This window comes from Austrofundulus limnaeus, unplaced genomic scaffold (assembly GCF_001266775.1).
Source record: "Austrofundulus limnaeus strain Quisiro unplaced genomic scaffold, Austrofundulus_limnaeus-1.0 Scaffold26, whole genome shotgun sequence".
In the NCBI taxonomy this organism is placed as follows: Eukaryota; Metazoa; Chordata; class Actinopteri; order Cyprinodontiformes; family Rivulidae; genus Austrofundulus; species Austrofundulus limnaeus.
The window spans coordinates 3391529-3406385 of record NW_013952428.1 but is presented as its reverse complement, the minus strand read 5'-3'; the positions used below and the strand labels follow the sequence as shown (position 1 = coordinate 3406385).

At 39.8% G+C, this 14857-nt stretch overlaps 1 protein-coding gene across 6 annotated transcripts in view; it reads left to right on the top strand.

Moving 5' to 3' along the window:
* Nucleotides 1-14857, top strand: part of cacna1c (calcium channel, voltage-dependent, L type, alpha 1C subunit) — a 189921-nt gene that overhangs the window by 41776 nt on the left and 133288 nt on the right. For all 6 annotated transcript variants that reach the window (XM_014004815.1, XM_014004817.1, XM_014004814.1 and 3 more), the window contains exon 2: nucleotides 12152-12587. In XM_014004815.1, the coding sequence (XP_013860269.1) occupies nucleotides 12152-12587 (436 nt within the window). The remainder of the gene's footprint in view (nucleotides 1-12151; nucleotides 12588-14857) is intronic.

Sequence of the window (14857 nt, the reverse complement as noted above, 5' to 3'; positions counted from 1 at the left end):
GTTACAAACTGACTCCGGCCCCCCACCAGAGAAGGGAAAAGTTATGTGGCCCTTACAGGAAAAAGTGTGGGGACCCCTGCCTCAGATGAAGGACACACGGTTAGAAACACTCAGTGTTCTGAGCTTCTCAGTGTGCATAAAGGGGTCCTCAAGATTTATTTCCTGTAACTGGTCAGAGCCCGGCAGTGGTCTAAGTAGTGCAGTGGCAGATCTATGATTTTTCAGTGTAAGGGGCCACGATATTCATAGAGGGTCCAAGTATTTGTTCGACATCCTTGCACACAAATCCACAGTTTTTGTAAGGTTTATACATTTAATCAGTCACATGTGCTCAAACACTTCTAAAACCTTGCACAGTAAATTCTCCTTATCAATTTTACACGATTTTTTACTGTACATAAATAAAATACTCTCAAACACACAACATGTAAGAAAATCTAGCCATCGTTGTCAGTAAAAAAAAATTTCTGCAGGATTGTTCAAATTGAAAAAGACCTTTAAGCTTGCTTCATTTTTGGACTTTACTATTTGACTCACTGGCGCTACTAGTGATTAGAAGTGGAACTGCAGCCACCATCATTGTTCTTGGGCAAGGACAGATGAGGGAAAGGACAGGGGCACTTCAGTGGCCAATCAGATTTTAGATGAGGCCAATGCCCCTGTGGCCCCACCCCTAGAACTGCCCCTGAAGTAGTGCAAAGAGGTCTCTAATCCAATGCCACAGGCTTCATACAGACCACTGTCATGGAGTCCCATCACCATTTTGTGGTGGTTGAGCGGGTTGTGCCCAGTTAGGACTCCAACCAGTGTACTTAAAGTTTTCTGTGATGAGCTTTCCCAAACCTGAAATTTGGGCCGTTTACCAGTTTCCTYATGCTCCCTCCAGCAGATTGTGTTGATGTCTAATTCTTGCCAAAATAACAGGGCAGAACTAAAGCTGAAGGCTAGATCATCTAAATTCACAGCCACTTCCTTCCAGTCTATGCGTTAGACACAGGACCCGGCCCACGTAGACTGGGTAGGCCGCGTCCTTCAAAATACGCAGCTCCTGAATTTGGACACAACCGGAGTCAACCTAAATCAAAATGGCCATCACACTCAACCCACTTTAGGAAACCCAAAAAATGGTTGTAACACAGCCAGTTTCACATATATTGAGCTAGAATTTGGTGTTGTGGTAKCTGAGAGTCATGMCCAACACATACTCAGAGTTAGGGATAGGATTTACATCTAGAGCTAATTTTTTTTTTTTTGCCTAATACGTTGGCATTTTCCATCTTACGTTGTTCTGTCTGTTAGCTAAATACCTCATTCTGTACACATCMGGATTTAATTCTTCCTTCAGAGGATAGCATTTTGAGACAGCCAGAGATGTCTTGACAATGTTTTTTTATTCAGATTTTTCAGCATCTGCATAAAGCCCACCTGTATTGTAGAAGTGAGCAGCTGCCTCACACTTCTGGTCCATCCAAACAGTCTAACATTTTTCAGAGAGAGGTTTAACAAAGTGATAGACAGCAGAGGAGCAAAGCGAGTGTRTCACAATGAATTATGGGGAAATTTATTGCTTTTTATTCATGTTAGAGGACAACATCCAGCCATGCATTTTTCTCTGAACTCASTTATTCACTGTTGTTGCTGTTTACAGCAGTTGTTGTTCTTACTGTAATTACAGTCCTTCAAACAAGTAACTTATTTTTCTTACTTTTGATACGCCACTGAGCAGTCAGTTTTATGTTCCATCAGTATGCTTTTCATAATCCCAGTTTAGCAGAATGAGGAACTGTGGCATTTATTTTAGTTAATGTTTCAYGAGTTCATTTTGACTGTGACCTTTCTGATAAAGTCTAAAGACAGAAAAACGAAGGCTCATTTTTCAATTTAATTGCACTATTAATTTACTTAATTAGGTCGCGATATTGGAGATAACGCAAGAAGGAAAATGAGAGGCACTGTCCTGTTCACTTTGATGAACCCCCTGACTGATAAAGCAACGTTTCAGCAGGACATTCCTTGTTTAACGCAGAAATGATTGTRGCATGACTTGAATTAGAAAGGTGTTCGGCTCCTACATCTGTTCCCATGGCTTCACATCGCCCATTCAGGATGGGTAGAGCCTGAGTCATAAACTTAACACTCCCTCTGAGACCGCACCAATGCCAGACACTCCAAGCTAAGCTACGAGAGCACATTCATTAGCGTTTTATTGCTCTGTAGGCGCGTCGGTTAATCACAGGCATGCAATGATACACGCACACGTGTCTTTTTATTTTCTTAGCTTGTGAGCAAGATGAAAAATAACATACATGGYGTGTCATCCTTTAGGACTTTACCACACGTTCTCCAAGCTTGACAGCTTCGTGGTGTGTTGTCGAACTCAGACCATCATATCTCTTAATAACTCCTCCTTTGAAATCATTTCTTCACCTTTTATAATCTGTATAATTTGTAAAATCTCTTATTGACTCAGCAGTAAAAAAGGCTTCACCTTGACGACCTCTCTACCCGATGAGAAGGGTTTTATTAAAAGCGTCCTGACAGTGATTTCATTTATAGTTTCATTTCCATTTTTTTTGCAGCAAATCTGCTGGTAGGAACAATGAAAGGCATTTTATGACATGTTCTGTGTAATGATATTTTACAACCCTTTTGATTTGCAAGTTTAACAATCTGATTTTCTCTCCCTACCTTTGAGAAGTTTAGAAYATAAACTAATTTTCTGCATTTTATTGATTTCTCAATTACCTTCTCCCAACCCTATAAAGTTCTGGTCAACCATCAGGTTGATTGGGTTTTTGTTCTTATATTAGAATGCACTGCAATTAATAGGAAAAACAAACACATAASCATTAATAAACTACAAAAAATAATAAAATAAAACAAAACTATTTAAAATACAGGNTAAAATAAAACAAAACTATTTAAAATACAGGCACCAAAAAGAGAAAATTTAAATATAAAGCTCATTGACATGATTGTAGCTCCAAAAAGTAATTTATATTAGAATGCACTGCAATTAATAGGAAAAACAAACACATAACCATTAATAAACTACAAAAAATAATAAAATAAAACAAAACTATTTAAAATACAGGCACCAAAAAGAGAAAATTTAAATATAAAGCTCATTGACATGATTGTAGCTCCAAAAAGTAATTTCTATGAGAATTTGTTGAGATTGATGTACTGAGGAGCAACATTTTTTTGACAAGCACAAACTCAAAATTGTGATTTTTTTTTAGGCCCTTTATAAGAACAAACCAATTTAAATGGCACTGTGAGAAAACAGCCAGCAGCTAACAGTTCAATCATGTGGCTCATCATCGGTTTTTGTTRGTTCAGGCTTGAACTGAGCAAAAGGCGTGGTAAATTATTGGTACTGGAGCATGAAGYGTGTATGGGAGTGGGTGGGGGGGATGTAATACAAGGAGTCTTGTTTAATTTCTATGTTCTGGATATTTAGTTCAAAGTGCTGCAGTTCTGGTCTCCAAACACGGCCCAGCTAAAGGGCATGATAGAAWTGAGTGTGAAATGAACTGCGAGGCCTTGATCAGATGATCCTCACAATGATGATGGCTCTTGTTAGAGAGTGTTGCGTGGGTGCAGGCTGTTGTAATGATGTTTAAGAAAGCCTTAACAAGAGCTCAAAGTTGTTCAGATAATATGCGGACCGGCCGCTATTATGTAAAATAAAATCTTAGCATCGTAACTGTAGGGGGAACCAAACGGCAGATTTGGAGTGAGAGTGAGCGCAAATAACTAATATTCGAAAACACTGGAGCAATAGGGAACAAAGAAGAGAAGCTCACAGCAGGTGATTTAATGAGCAGATGAGATGCAGCTGCAAATGTACAGAAAAATCTTGGGAGCTTAGGGAACACTCAAAAAACAGATGTGTTGGATTTACCCAACCAAGTTACATGTATGTACTGTATATTATGACATGGTTAAATAAAACCCAACACATCTGTTTTCTGAGTGAACATTGAGCAGCTAAGCAAAACTGAAATATACTGAACACAAGAAAAATACTGAAATAAAACCCCACATTAACAACCAGCAAGGATGAACTCCCTACAAAACAAACACAAAACACCCAGAACTATACTAACTCTTTTATATGCTAGATTTTTTAAAAGGTTTTAATTAAAAATATAATTGTAAATGAATGGCAATAACAAAGCCAGTGCTACAGTTTTAAGCAGCATAAGTGCACCAGCTGAATGTTCTGCTGATATCCATTGGCTAACCTGGATAATTCTTACTTTACCATGTAACAAGTGATTCCACAATACATTACTGTTTTACCAAAGGCCTGTTTCATAAATACATCTTTTTTTTTTTGTTTTAGCTTTGCATCCACAGGTAAATGACATTTTACCCTAAACTATACTGTATATTTTTGGAAACTTCCCCGAGTGAAAGCTTGAAACACTGAGTGGACTACCTGATGCTAGCTTTTGATAATGATGTCATACCGGCAATGGGCAGGCTCGAGAAACCCCAGAGCATGACAAATATAACCACAATATTCTAATTTGAGTCATAATGTAATCTAGAATAATCTAAATCATGAGCTCCAACAAACAAATCATACAGTCCAAGATGATTTTCGGTTTTGCAGACGTTTTTTTTTTTACTTCCCAAGGAATCAGCTCCCTGTGCTTATCTGCTCGCAGGGATGCTGATTTTTGTGGAATGTTAACTACATTTCCATCAGTGCTCTGTTTCACATTAATCCAGCTTCACAGACACTTCCTCCTGGCAGCTTGACAGCGAAGCTCAAGTGTCCCACTGTTGGCTGCGGGAGTAAGTGAGGGTTTCATTCCTCGCTCGGTGGGGGGCATGAGGGGATTGTTAGTCAATCACCGTCTCTGGTGATTTTTCCCGCTCTTGGACCGCAACATTTAAAAAACATGTCCAGTTCGTTCTCTTTTACTTAATGTCTTGTTGAACTTGCAGCATCTCGTAACCGCCGGTGGAAGGGAGACATGTCTGCAGCTGCAGAACTCTTGAATGAGTAAAAGTCCTGCTGGGGTAAGCCGAGGGAGCAGAGTGGTGAAAGAAAGAAAGAAAAGAAAAACACAGAAAGTGGGGTTCTTATGTAAAAGACACACACGGAGCATTTTTCTTGTTTTGTTTGACACAAAGAAAATTGCAAGCTGGCTGTTTGACAGCTTTGGAAATGGGGTCCCACAGATAGATTCAGCACATAAGTCTGGCAAATGACTGGAATGGTCACTGTGTTGTGCCAAATGTAGGAAACGAGTTACTTGCATTAAAGTTTTACATGCATGTTCGGTGTTTTCTGAATATTTCCATTTAATATGAACTGTTTTTGTAAAAGGGCAACTGTGTTCCTGTTTCTGTGTTATAAACACAGCTTACTAACATGCGCGGTCTGTTGAGCAAGGAGCTAGATTTCTAAAACATCCAAATATCGAGGTTGTAATGGAACTAATACTTTTATGTCTAAGCAAGTAATTCATGACATCCTTTAATGACCTAGGTTTTCATGACATGCTGTTCATCTGCAGCTAGAATGATTAAAGTCAGAACAAGATCTGCTAACAATAATAATTCTTAGATATCACTTGTGTTTCTCTTTGTGTTTTCCATTGACCTTGTATCAAATCTTGCTAAGATGACAGAATGGTGTTTGTTTATATATATATGAGGCCTCTCGAGACACAGTGTTCAACAGTGAACAGTAAACAGCAGTGTGGAGAGACAGACAGAGAGAAGAAGAGGCACAGAGACAGGCCATGTTCTCTGTGTTTCTTGTTGTTGCAATAAAACTGAGCTGATCATCTCACCGAGTACCTTCGTTCTTGGACCACGTATTTCTGTCTTTGTTAAATAAATATTACCGTAACAGATGTGTTTTACAGGGCCAAAATTATGCGTTTCTCAGGCATATATTTAAATACTATACCATAATAAAGTTTCTATGTCACCTTTATCTGTTATTAAAACGCTGTTTTTATGTTTAAATGGAAAATAAACTTATCTTCTCATCACTTCCTCTTCTAAACGCCTTGAAATTGGCCTCTGTCTCTTTAAGAACCACCTTCAAAATAAAAGTCTGATTTAATTCAGTTCACTTGGCAATTCGTTTGGCTTAAAGACACGTCCCATCGGTGTTTCTGGTCCCCAAAGGGGTTTCTAGTCCCCACCTGTTGTTTTGCTCCTCAGCATTGCTTCCTAAAAACGCTGCAGGATTTCTCAAACATGCATGAATGAGTCAAAGCAAGGCTTTGGGCATGTTTTTTTTACGAGAGTATAACATTATAACATGATGTAAAACTCAAAAAAGTTGAGTTTACATGATATTGCCCCTTTAAAGCGAAGGAAGAAGACAGCAAGGCAGCCGTGACGCAAAGCTAGGTCAAGTTTGACATGAGGATTTATGGATCCACTCAGGAGATTTGACATGAAAAAACATTTCAAAATGAGACGTAAAGTAAGAAAAGTGCACAATAGGCTTATAACATTGAGCCTGCTTGAGTGTCAATACGACCAGGAAGAGGCAGGGATTAGCAGGAAAATATCAGCCGTCAAAGAAATCAATTAGTGGTTTAAGAGAGAAGTCGCAGAGAACTGAGTCACTGTGAGTTAGCTAACTGTGTGTTTACTGTAAAGCAGTGTTTGCATTTTAATTAAAATTCTGGAGGCATAATCTCCTTATCTGAAACGAGCAACTCCCATAGTCGCTTTTGTCAGATGCATCAGTGCACTCATGAATCAGCATCAGTGTTATAGTTATTAAAACACAGCAAGGTGCAAAAAGAAAATGCAACTTAAAGCTTTAAATTAGGAAAATATAGTCCTATATATCCAACTGCAGTTTTCATGAACGTGTTGTTTTGGCTTGTTTCGCTTCACTCTGTATTTAAATAAGGATATTTGTAAAACACAATTAGGCTGTAGCTAGCCACTTTTCATGTGAGCATTGTCTAAATGGCTTTTGCTGAACGACTCAAGAGCCCATTACTCTTCTTCATAAGATTAATGGCCAATGTGCGGACGGAGGAGGAATGCTTGAGCAAATAGTGAAAAAAAAGAAGAGAAGGGAAATAACATTATAGCATGTTACCTGCATTTAATGGTTCAGAGCTTTCGAAATGCTGTCCTGTGGAAAAGTTACGTACAAGCTGTTAGAAGTGTTCACCCAGCAGTTGTGAGTAAGGATGTCCTCGAGGCTCGATGTCACCTACAAGAGCCAAGACCATTAGATATACGTTGCAACATACAGACTCTTGTAGATAGACAGTTTGTATCTGGGTTACTCTAAGCTCACATCTCTCTGCTGCAGATGAATATTAATAAGGAGTTATTAATATCTGCTGCCTGCTCCGTGTGTGTGGTTGAAACTGTGTACATGTGAGTTCTGCATGGAGGTGCAGCTCGAACAAGCTTTCCTCCTCCAGCGTCTCCTCCTCTTCCTTTTCTAGATGTTACCCCTATCCCTTCCTCCCCACCCCACCCTCTTGTTTCCTCCTCCTCCTCGCTCACTTTGACTTCCTCGCTTGCTTTCCTATCTTCCTCTCCATCAGCTCCTCTCACATCCCTCACCCCCGCATTCATTCCTTGTGGATGAGCCGTATGTTTCTGGGAGGGATGCTGATGCTGGCTGGCACCGCTCTCTTGTCATAAATCAAAAAGTAGTGACTTCATTTTCCACCATTTATCAGCTATTACAATACATTTCCTGGGTTTGACGTTCTTAAAGTAGACAATGTATCATGACTCAGTCGTACTCGTGCATCCATCATAGCTTACGCTGTACATGCTGGAGCTTGGAGGGGGGGAATGTCACAGTCAAAGGTTTTACAACCTGTTGACGTCAAAGTTGGCTGTTTGTAACGTTGGAGATTTGGACACTGGAGATGTTTTAGGCCTGTCTTGTTTTATTCCTTAAATGTTAGCAGACAAATCCAACCAATCAGACTGATTAGTGTGCTTACTCACGCTTTATATTCAAACAATGCAATCAAACCAGCTGACTCATCAGCCATCATTTATTGCTATTTGACTTTATTGTATTGAATATATTTTGGGGTTGAAGCTTCTCAACCAAACAAGAAAGAATTGTACTACATTTGTGCAATTAATGAACAAAGTAAAATGTTCATTTTAAAATGATATCTCTTTGTTGCTGCAAAGGTCCAATAAGATACTTTATCCATTTTAAAATAACCCATAACGCAACAGTTATGCACATCCAAAAAAAAAAAAATCCCGTTTGGATTTTAAACAAGTATCTTATAAATCTCTTTATCCACTATTTGTTACATTTGTAACATACTTGAAAAGCAGTGGTGGGCAGCGCTAATCCAAAAATTAGTTCCGCAATTTCAGCGCTTATGAAAATATTTAGTCCGTAACTTCAAAAGCACTTATGCCATAGAATAACTAGCGGAAGCTAATTTTAAAGCGCAAGTTCAATTGGATACTTACTAGCCGGTAACAATTCATGTACAATATATGCACAACACTACCAACTAGCGGTGTATGAACTCTTTTACAACTTAATTCTACAACCGCCGATTGCTGGGGATGTGATTTCCTGAAACAGACCTTTGGCTCCTGGTGTAAAACTTAAAAAGTTGTTGAAGATTGCTAGTTTGGCTGCTTCTTTAAAAAGTTGTTGAGGATTACTAGTTTGGCTGCTACTTTGTCTTTTTCTTTTGTTTGTTGTAGATTTTTCATTAAAGAAGAATCAATAAAGTAAATTTAAACTGTTTATTGGAAAACTGAAGCGATGCATTCTGGGTACATGACGGATTTGATTTGTGATGGGAAACAAAAGCACGCAGTCCAGGAAACTATCTTCCCTTCAAAATAAGAGCACGGTCGGATTTTAAAGTTTTCCATGTAGGTGCTCCAGTTGACCACTAGATGTCAGTGTTCATCAGCATAACATCTTTAAATCATTTCTGTGTCTCTAACCGCGTTGCTTCGACCAGTTACATCAAGTATTGAGCTCCAGCGTTTAAACTTTATTTTTTTTTTTAAAATGAGCTCCGATTGTAAAGCAAAATAAATCAATACATACAAAATTTTAGTATGGATTACAAACTTTAACTGTTTTTGCTATTGCCTTCCTGCTACGTAAGAAGACACAAAGCATTGTGGGAAATCAGAACCGTGACCGAATGCAACAGTCAGCAAGGATGTATACCTTCCCAATAAGTGTTTATCTGGTAGGGGTGCTGTTGGATAGATCACGTGTGTTGTGATTCATTGACAGACTTATCTTCCACTGTTCAAGATAATGACTGATAGATAATTAGTTAATAGCGGTACTGCATTTTAATTTTAGAAAGCGCAAACCTGCTTTGGAATTATAATCATCAGTAAGACCGCTGAAGCACAAATGGAATATTTACGTCCACAATTAGCGGATTTGCACTTTAGCGGACTGGTGCCCACCACTGACATCTGACAGTGAACAAAGTGCTGGTGGATTTTGGAACAACGGTTGATGGCAATGGAGAAAATAAAAACGGCAACTTAAAATAAACACGAGAGACGTGATGAAAGGAGGAACAAGAAGCAGAAGGATGAAGAGATGTTTAGGGGTAGATTGATGGAAGGAGGAGGAAAAAAACCGAAGCGCTCTGCTGCCGGGGAGTCAATGAAGGGCGTGACAGCTGTATGGATTAGGGGTAAGAGAAGGTGAAAAGCGAGGGAGATAAAGAGGTACGGAAAGGCTTGGTAGAAGGAAGGATGAATAGGGAGAATGTGCGGGACAGAGCAAATGAGGAGATTTCGAGGGAGAAAGGGAGGATGAATTATTTTGGAACGATGATGTGGAAGTGCAGGAGGAGGAGAAAGAGGTACAGTAGCAGAAGGAGGTCACCTTTTATAAGAAACGACAGTTTAGCTGGGCTGGCAGAGGACTGCACTGAACTGGAAAGTAGAGTTTTCCAGACCTCATCCAGGCTCCTCTCTCCTCATTAGTATATCAGCGCGTCGGCATGCGTGCATCCCCCTTTAATTAGTGTCTGATCAGGTGTCAAGATCAGTTAATTGACTGATAATCATGTCTTGACTGTCCACCCGCAAAGATGTTGGAATAAATGCAGGGGAAGAAAACACAGATGGAGGGCGAGAGGTAAAAAAAGAAAGATGATTGGTGAACAATGAAGGGTACATTGAGGAGATGATGTAGAAGACATATTTGTGGGTGGGGGCTTGTCCTCATTTTTGTACATTATCTGGTTGAGGCAATTAAAGGAGCGGAGCAACATCAGGCTCTTTGTTCTGCTAATGCTGTGATTATTTGCAGTGGGAGCGCGCTCGCGCCGCTGACCAACGCAGGACCGAATGTGGAGGAGTGTGCCCGCGTGGTCGTAGCAATGACATTTTCAGGCGGGGAGCTTAGCGTCGCAGTGATAGCATCTGTCTCAGGTCTTTATCATTAAGCAGATAACAACTCCGCCGACTTTAGCTTGTATCACAGCTCATTACAGCCGGCAGAGCAGCTCTCAGTGAAGCTGGGCTCAGGTTCACTCCGGGTTCAGCTACAGTGAACGCTGACCGTCTTTTCAGTTTAACGCGCAAAGTTGTGATGGAAAAAAATAATGTTTTGGCTGCCCCGCCTTTGATTTGTGCCGTCGTGATTTTCACGAGCAATGGCTTTCACTCTCTTAACTCAGTTACAGTTGATTATAACACAGTTTACGCCAATTTGCCTCAACAAGAAAGGCACTCGCAGGTGAAATGAGTAACATTGATTAGCTCATTACTATGCCACTTGTCAAATTGTAAGATTAAAACAGCAACGGAACTGCAGCTCCTGAAGCTCACACGTTGTTGTTATGAAAGCTATTCGTTTTTGTCTCAGAACATGTGTGGGAAATTGGAGACTCATTTGAATTTAAACCCACTGAACACATTTTGGAGGTATTTACACACATTTTTCAACTATTAAGATCCATTTATTGTTATGAGATGGTTTCAGTGTTCTGACTGATTGATGTCAGATGCAACAGGCTGGGAAAATAACCACAGAGAACCACTAAAACAGTATATAAAATTAAAAATGGTATTAAAGGATTGATGGTGACACAATTTTTTTGTTTGTTGTCCAGTTTTTACAGTTTTATTTAGCTTTTCCTCCTATTTTATTCCATGATTTTTTCTGATGAGTCCATTCCACTTCACTTTCCTCACTCTTGCATTTTACTTCATCCTTTGTCATTTTCCCATAATTGCAGGAAACCCTAAAATAAATACCTTCTGCGTTTCCTTTTTCAAAATACAGTTGTATTTTTGGATATACACTATCTTGTTCTGTTGTTTATTCAGTGTGATCATTTAAATATATCTTTAGGGCATGGCATTTTTTTCCCTAAACTCACTGTAATAAAACAATATATACTAAAGCTTATCCAAGTCATTGTTTTCTTAGCAGAAATGAAACGGTGTATAAAATAAAGCAAATCCAGGATTAATACAACATGCAATCCATAAAATCCATTGCTCAACGATTTTAAAGGAACATTTAGTAAACCGGAGTTCACACAATAATGTTGCTTAAAGTGTTACAACAAGTTTCTATGCTTCTATATTAGGTTTTGTGTTAGCATTTACAACACAAAGTAGTAACTAAAATGGCATTTTTGGTGCATAATCTGTTGCAGGGTGTGAGTATTTGTAGTATCCGGGCTCAGATGTCAGACAGAAACGAGTCTGAGAGGATAAAACTGTCTGTAATCTGGCTAAGCATGCTGTATGGATTATCCTCTCTTGACTACTTTTATTCCCTCTGTTTGTTTGGGTGAAACTGTATAATCTCTCACAGATTACTATAATTTTTGCTGTTCATTGCTTCTATTTTTTTTCTATTTTAGTATTGTCCTTATCCTTGCAATGTCTTCTCAGGTCTGAATATGCTTTGGTGGGCTCATGAAGGGATAGAAACTTTATTAAAGAGGCAAAAATGCAAGATTCATTAGTTTATATGCTAACGGTTGGAACATTTGGGCTTAAATTACCAAACCAGAAAACTGAAACACTTGATGAAACCATGCAGGATGTATTTAATGTTACTTAACCAGGAAGTGATTCATAGATTTCATGAAAAATAAATCAGCAATTGGCTAACTTTTTATTTTCTACCTTGTCTTTTTCTCCTCTCCAGGCTCCGACTACTCTCCTCCTCCCCCTCTTCCCCGCCCCCCGCCGGCCGGCCTGGCAAACGAGCACAGGGCCGGCGGCAGCCACGGCGACCACAGCGGAGGAGGAGGGGGAGGGGCCAACCACGGGGTGGGCGTGGTTGGCCTCGCCCCAGAGCACATCCCCACGCCGGGCGCGGCCCTGAGCTGGCAGGCGGCCATCGACGCGGCGAGGCAAGCCAAGATGATGGGCAACGCCGCGTCGGGCGGAGGGGCGGGGCTCGGGGTGGGAGGGGGCGGGCCCATTTCCACGGCCAGCTCCACGCAGAGGAAGAGACAGCACTACACTACCAAACCCAAGAAGCAAACCACGACGACAGCCACGAGGCCGCCACGGGCCCTGCTCTGTCTCACACTCAAGAACCCCATCCGAAGGGCCTGCATCAGCATCGTCGAGTGGAAGTATCCTTTAATCATGAGTTTTATTCTTCTAGCCTTTTCTGTTTAACGTGTGATGATGGGTAAATGGACCAAAATGCAGGCAGACAGAAGGCAGGTTCACAAGCAAAACCTAATCAAACTGGCAGGTGACAAAACAAGAAGAGCTCAGTAAAACCAGGGTGATTACTAAGTGAGAACAGGTGTGCTGATTGCAGATGAACGTCAGGTGAGTGTGGAGCTGAAAACAGGGACACCTGATAGGCTTAGATACTACAAAAACTAAGCACAACTCAAAATCTAAAGCAATGCTTTCACAAACATGGCACTTTTTTTTTACTGTTGTCCTTTTGTTAAAATCTTAATTATTGTTTCCGTACTGTATTTTTTTTCAGTGATCTTTGGTCAACCGTAGCACAGAAACTACCAATCAACATGAACATGAAATTTGTCAGGAATGTAAACGTGTCCACTGATAGACCCCATATATTAGGAGGGGGCTCCACCTGAAAAGGGGGTGTCTGGACATACAAAAATGCTTATAACTCAGAAATAATTCAACATAGGAGCTTCAGATTTSTTTATTTGTTAGCTCGAAGGGCAATCCATCGGGCCCACCAACGAGCACCCTCTCCGGATCTCCACCCCAAACAAAAAGATCTGTTCTGGTGAGTTCTGGTGCATTGGTGTTTTGCATACGTGCGGGGGTCATCTAGTTTAGATAAAGGTGTGATTTAACTAATGAAAAAAATTCTTGTTTTAGTGTTTTGTTTCTCTAATGCCTAAAACTGAAAAATAGGCCACGAAAAGTTTAATTTATTATTCAAAACATCAGTAGTTTTGTAGAGCTGCAGCCTTCTAAAGTTATTCCCAACATAAACTATAAACCAATCTCTATTTCAAAGAGCAATAGTTTTCAGTTTGGTTTCCTCACCAACACTTCAAGCTAATAGTTGATAAATAGGCATCAGCTCCATTCTACATGAAAAAACAGGTAAATATGAGTGGACAGATTAGATTTATTTATTTAGTTTTTGTATCTAAAAGTTGATGCAAGAAGGTGAAAATTTGGGAGCCAGAACATTAAGCACGAACAGCTAAGTTGAAACATCTAAAGTTAAAAAGGTGAACTTTAATTGACAGTAACAGACTACACTGTTGTTTTTGAAGCTTTGTTTGAGCTCTTTCATTTCACAAAACCCCCCAAAAAATGAATAAATAAATAACTAAAACATTTGTGAAGTTCACAGATCAAATTATCACCAATTTACAGAACTGGCCGCAGTAAAAAACAAAACACAAGGAAGATTTTTGAAAAATTTCAATAAGATGCTTTTACTTTAAAAACAAAACTTCTCTTCATGTCAGTCCCATTTGTTTGACACTTGCTAGATTTTTGGCTTTTATAAAAATCATTTTCATTCATCGTCATGCAGTTGTGTTGCTCCAATCTCCTCTTTTTGTCTCTCTTTTGTCCGTTTTCTTGCAGGAGGATAGAACAGTGGCGTAACTGTTGTCTTTTCCTTCACCATCTTCACTTTTCCATTTATGTTTAAGCCCTAAATCGCAACCATTTGCTTCAGGATGACAAACAGCGGGAGAGGCATAGAAAGGCAGGGATGAGCGTCACAATCAAAGTAATCAATACGAGGCGCAGGTCGGCGTCGCCTCTGGAGGAGCACGTCCTCCTCGGAGGGACGGCAGGAGAGGAAGAGGAGGGGTCAGGGAAACGAGAAGGGCAGGTGGGGTGGAGGGGAGAGGCTGAGGATGGAGGAAGTGAGGGATTGAGCGGAGGGTGGGAAGAGAAAACAAGAGCAATTAAGCAGCAGGTGGAGGACAAATAAGGAGTGAGGGCAGAGAGAAGAGCGGGATTGTGAGGGATGGGAGAACTGGTCGGGAGAAAAACGAGTTTCAAAGCAGAAAAGTGTCAAATTTTTATGGTAAATTTTGTTCAAAATTATTTGCGACATGTTTTCCCATAAACATTCATCAAAGTGCTGCGAAACTATTACTGGGTCCAGTTCTGTCCTGCGTTTGTTTGGAAGTTTTGAGCCGATGATGCACATCAAACCACTAGAAAAACACATTTCTTCTAAAAATACGACACCTTCCCATGRGATCAATGGCATATTTTTAGATACGCCAATCTCCATTTGCACTGCAATACTTTTTTTATTTTCTTCTCCTGGTCACTTATATCACTGTATATCCAGTGCTAATAATCTATGGAAAGCCGTTTTATTCTAAATAAATAAATAAATAAATAAATAAATAAATAAATAAATAAATAAATA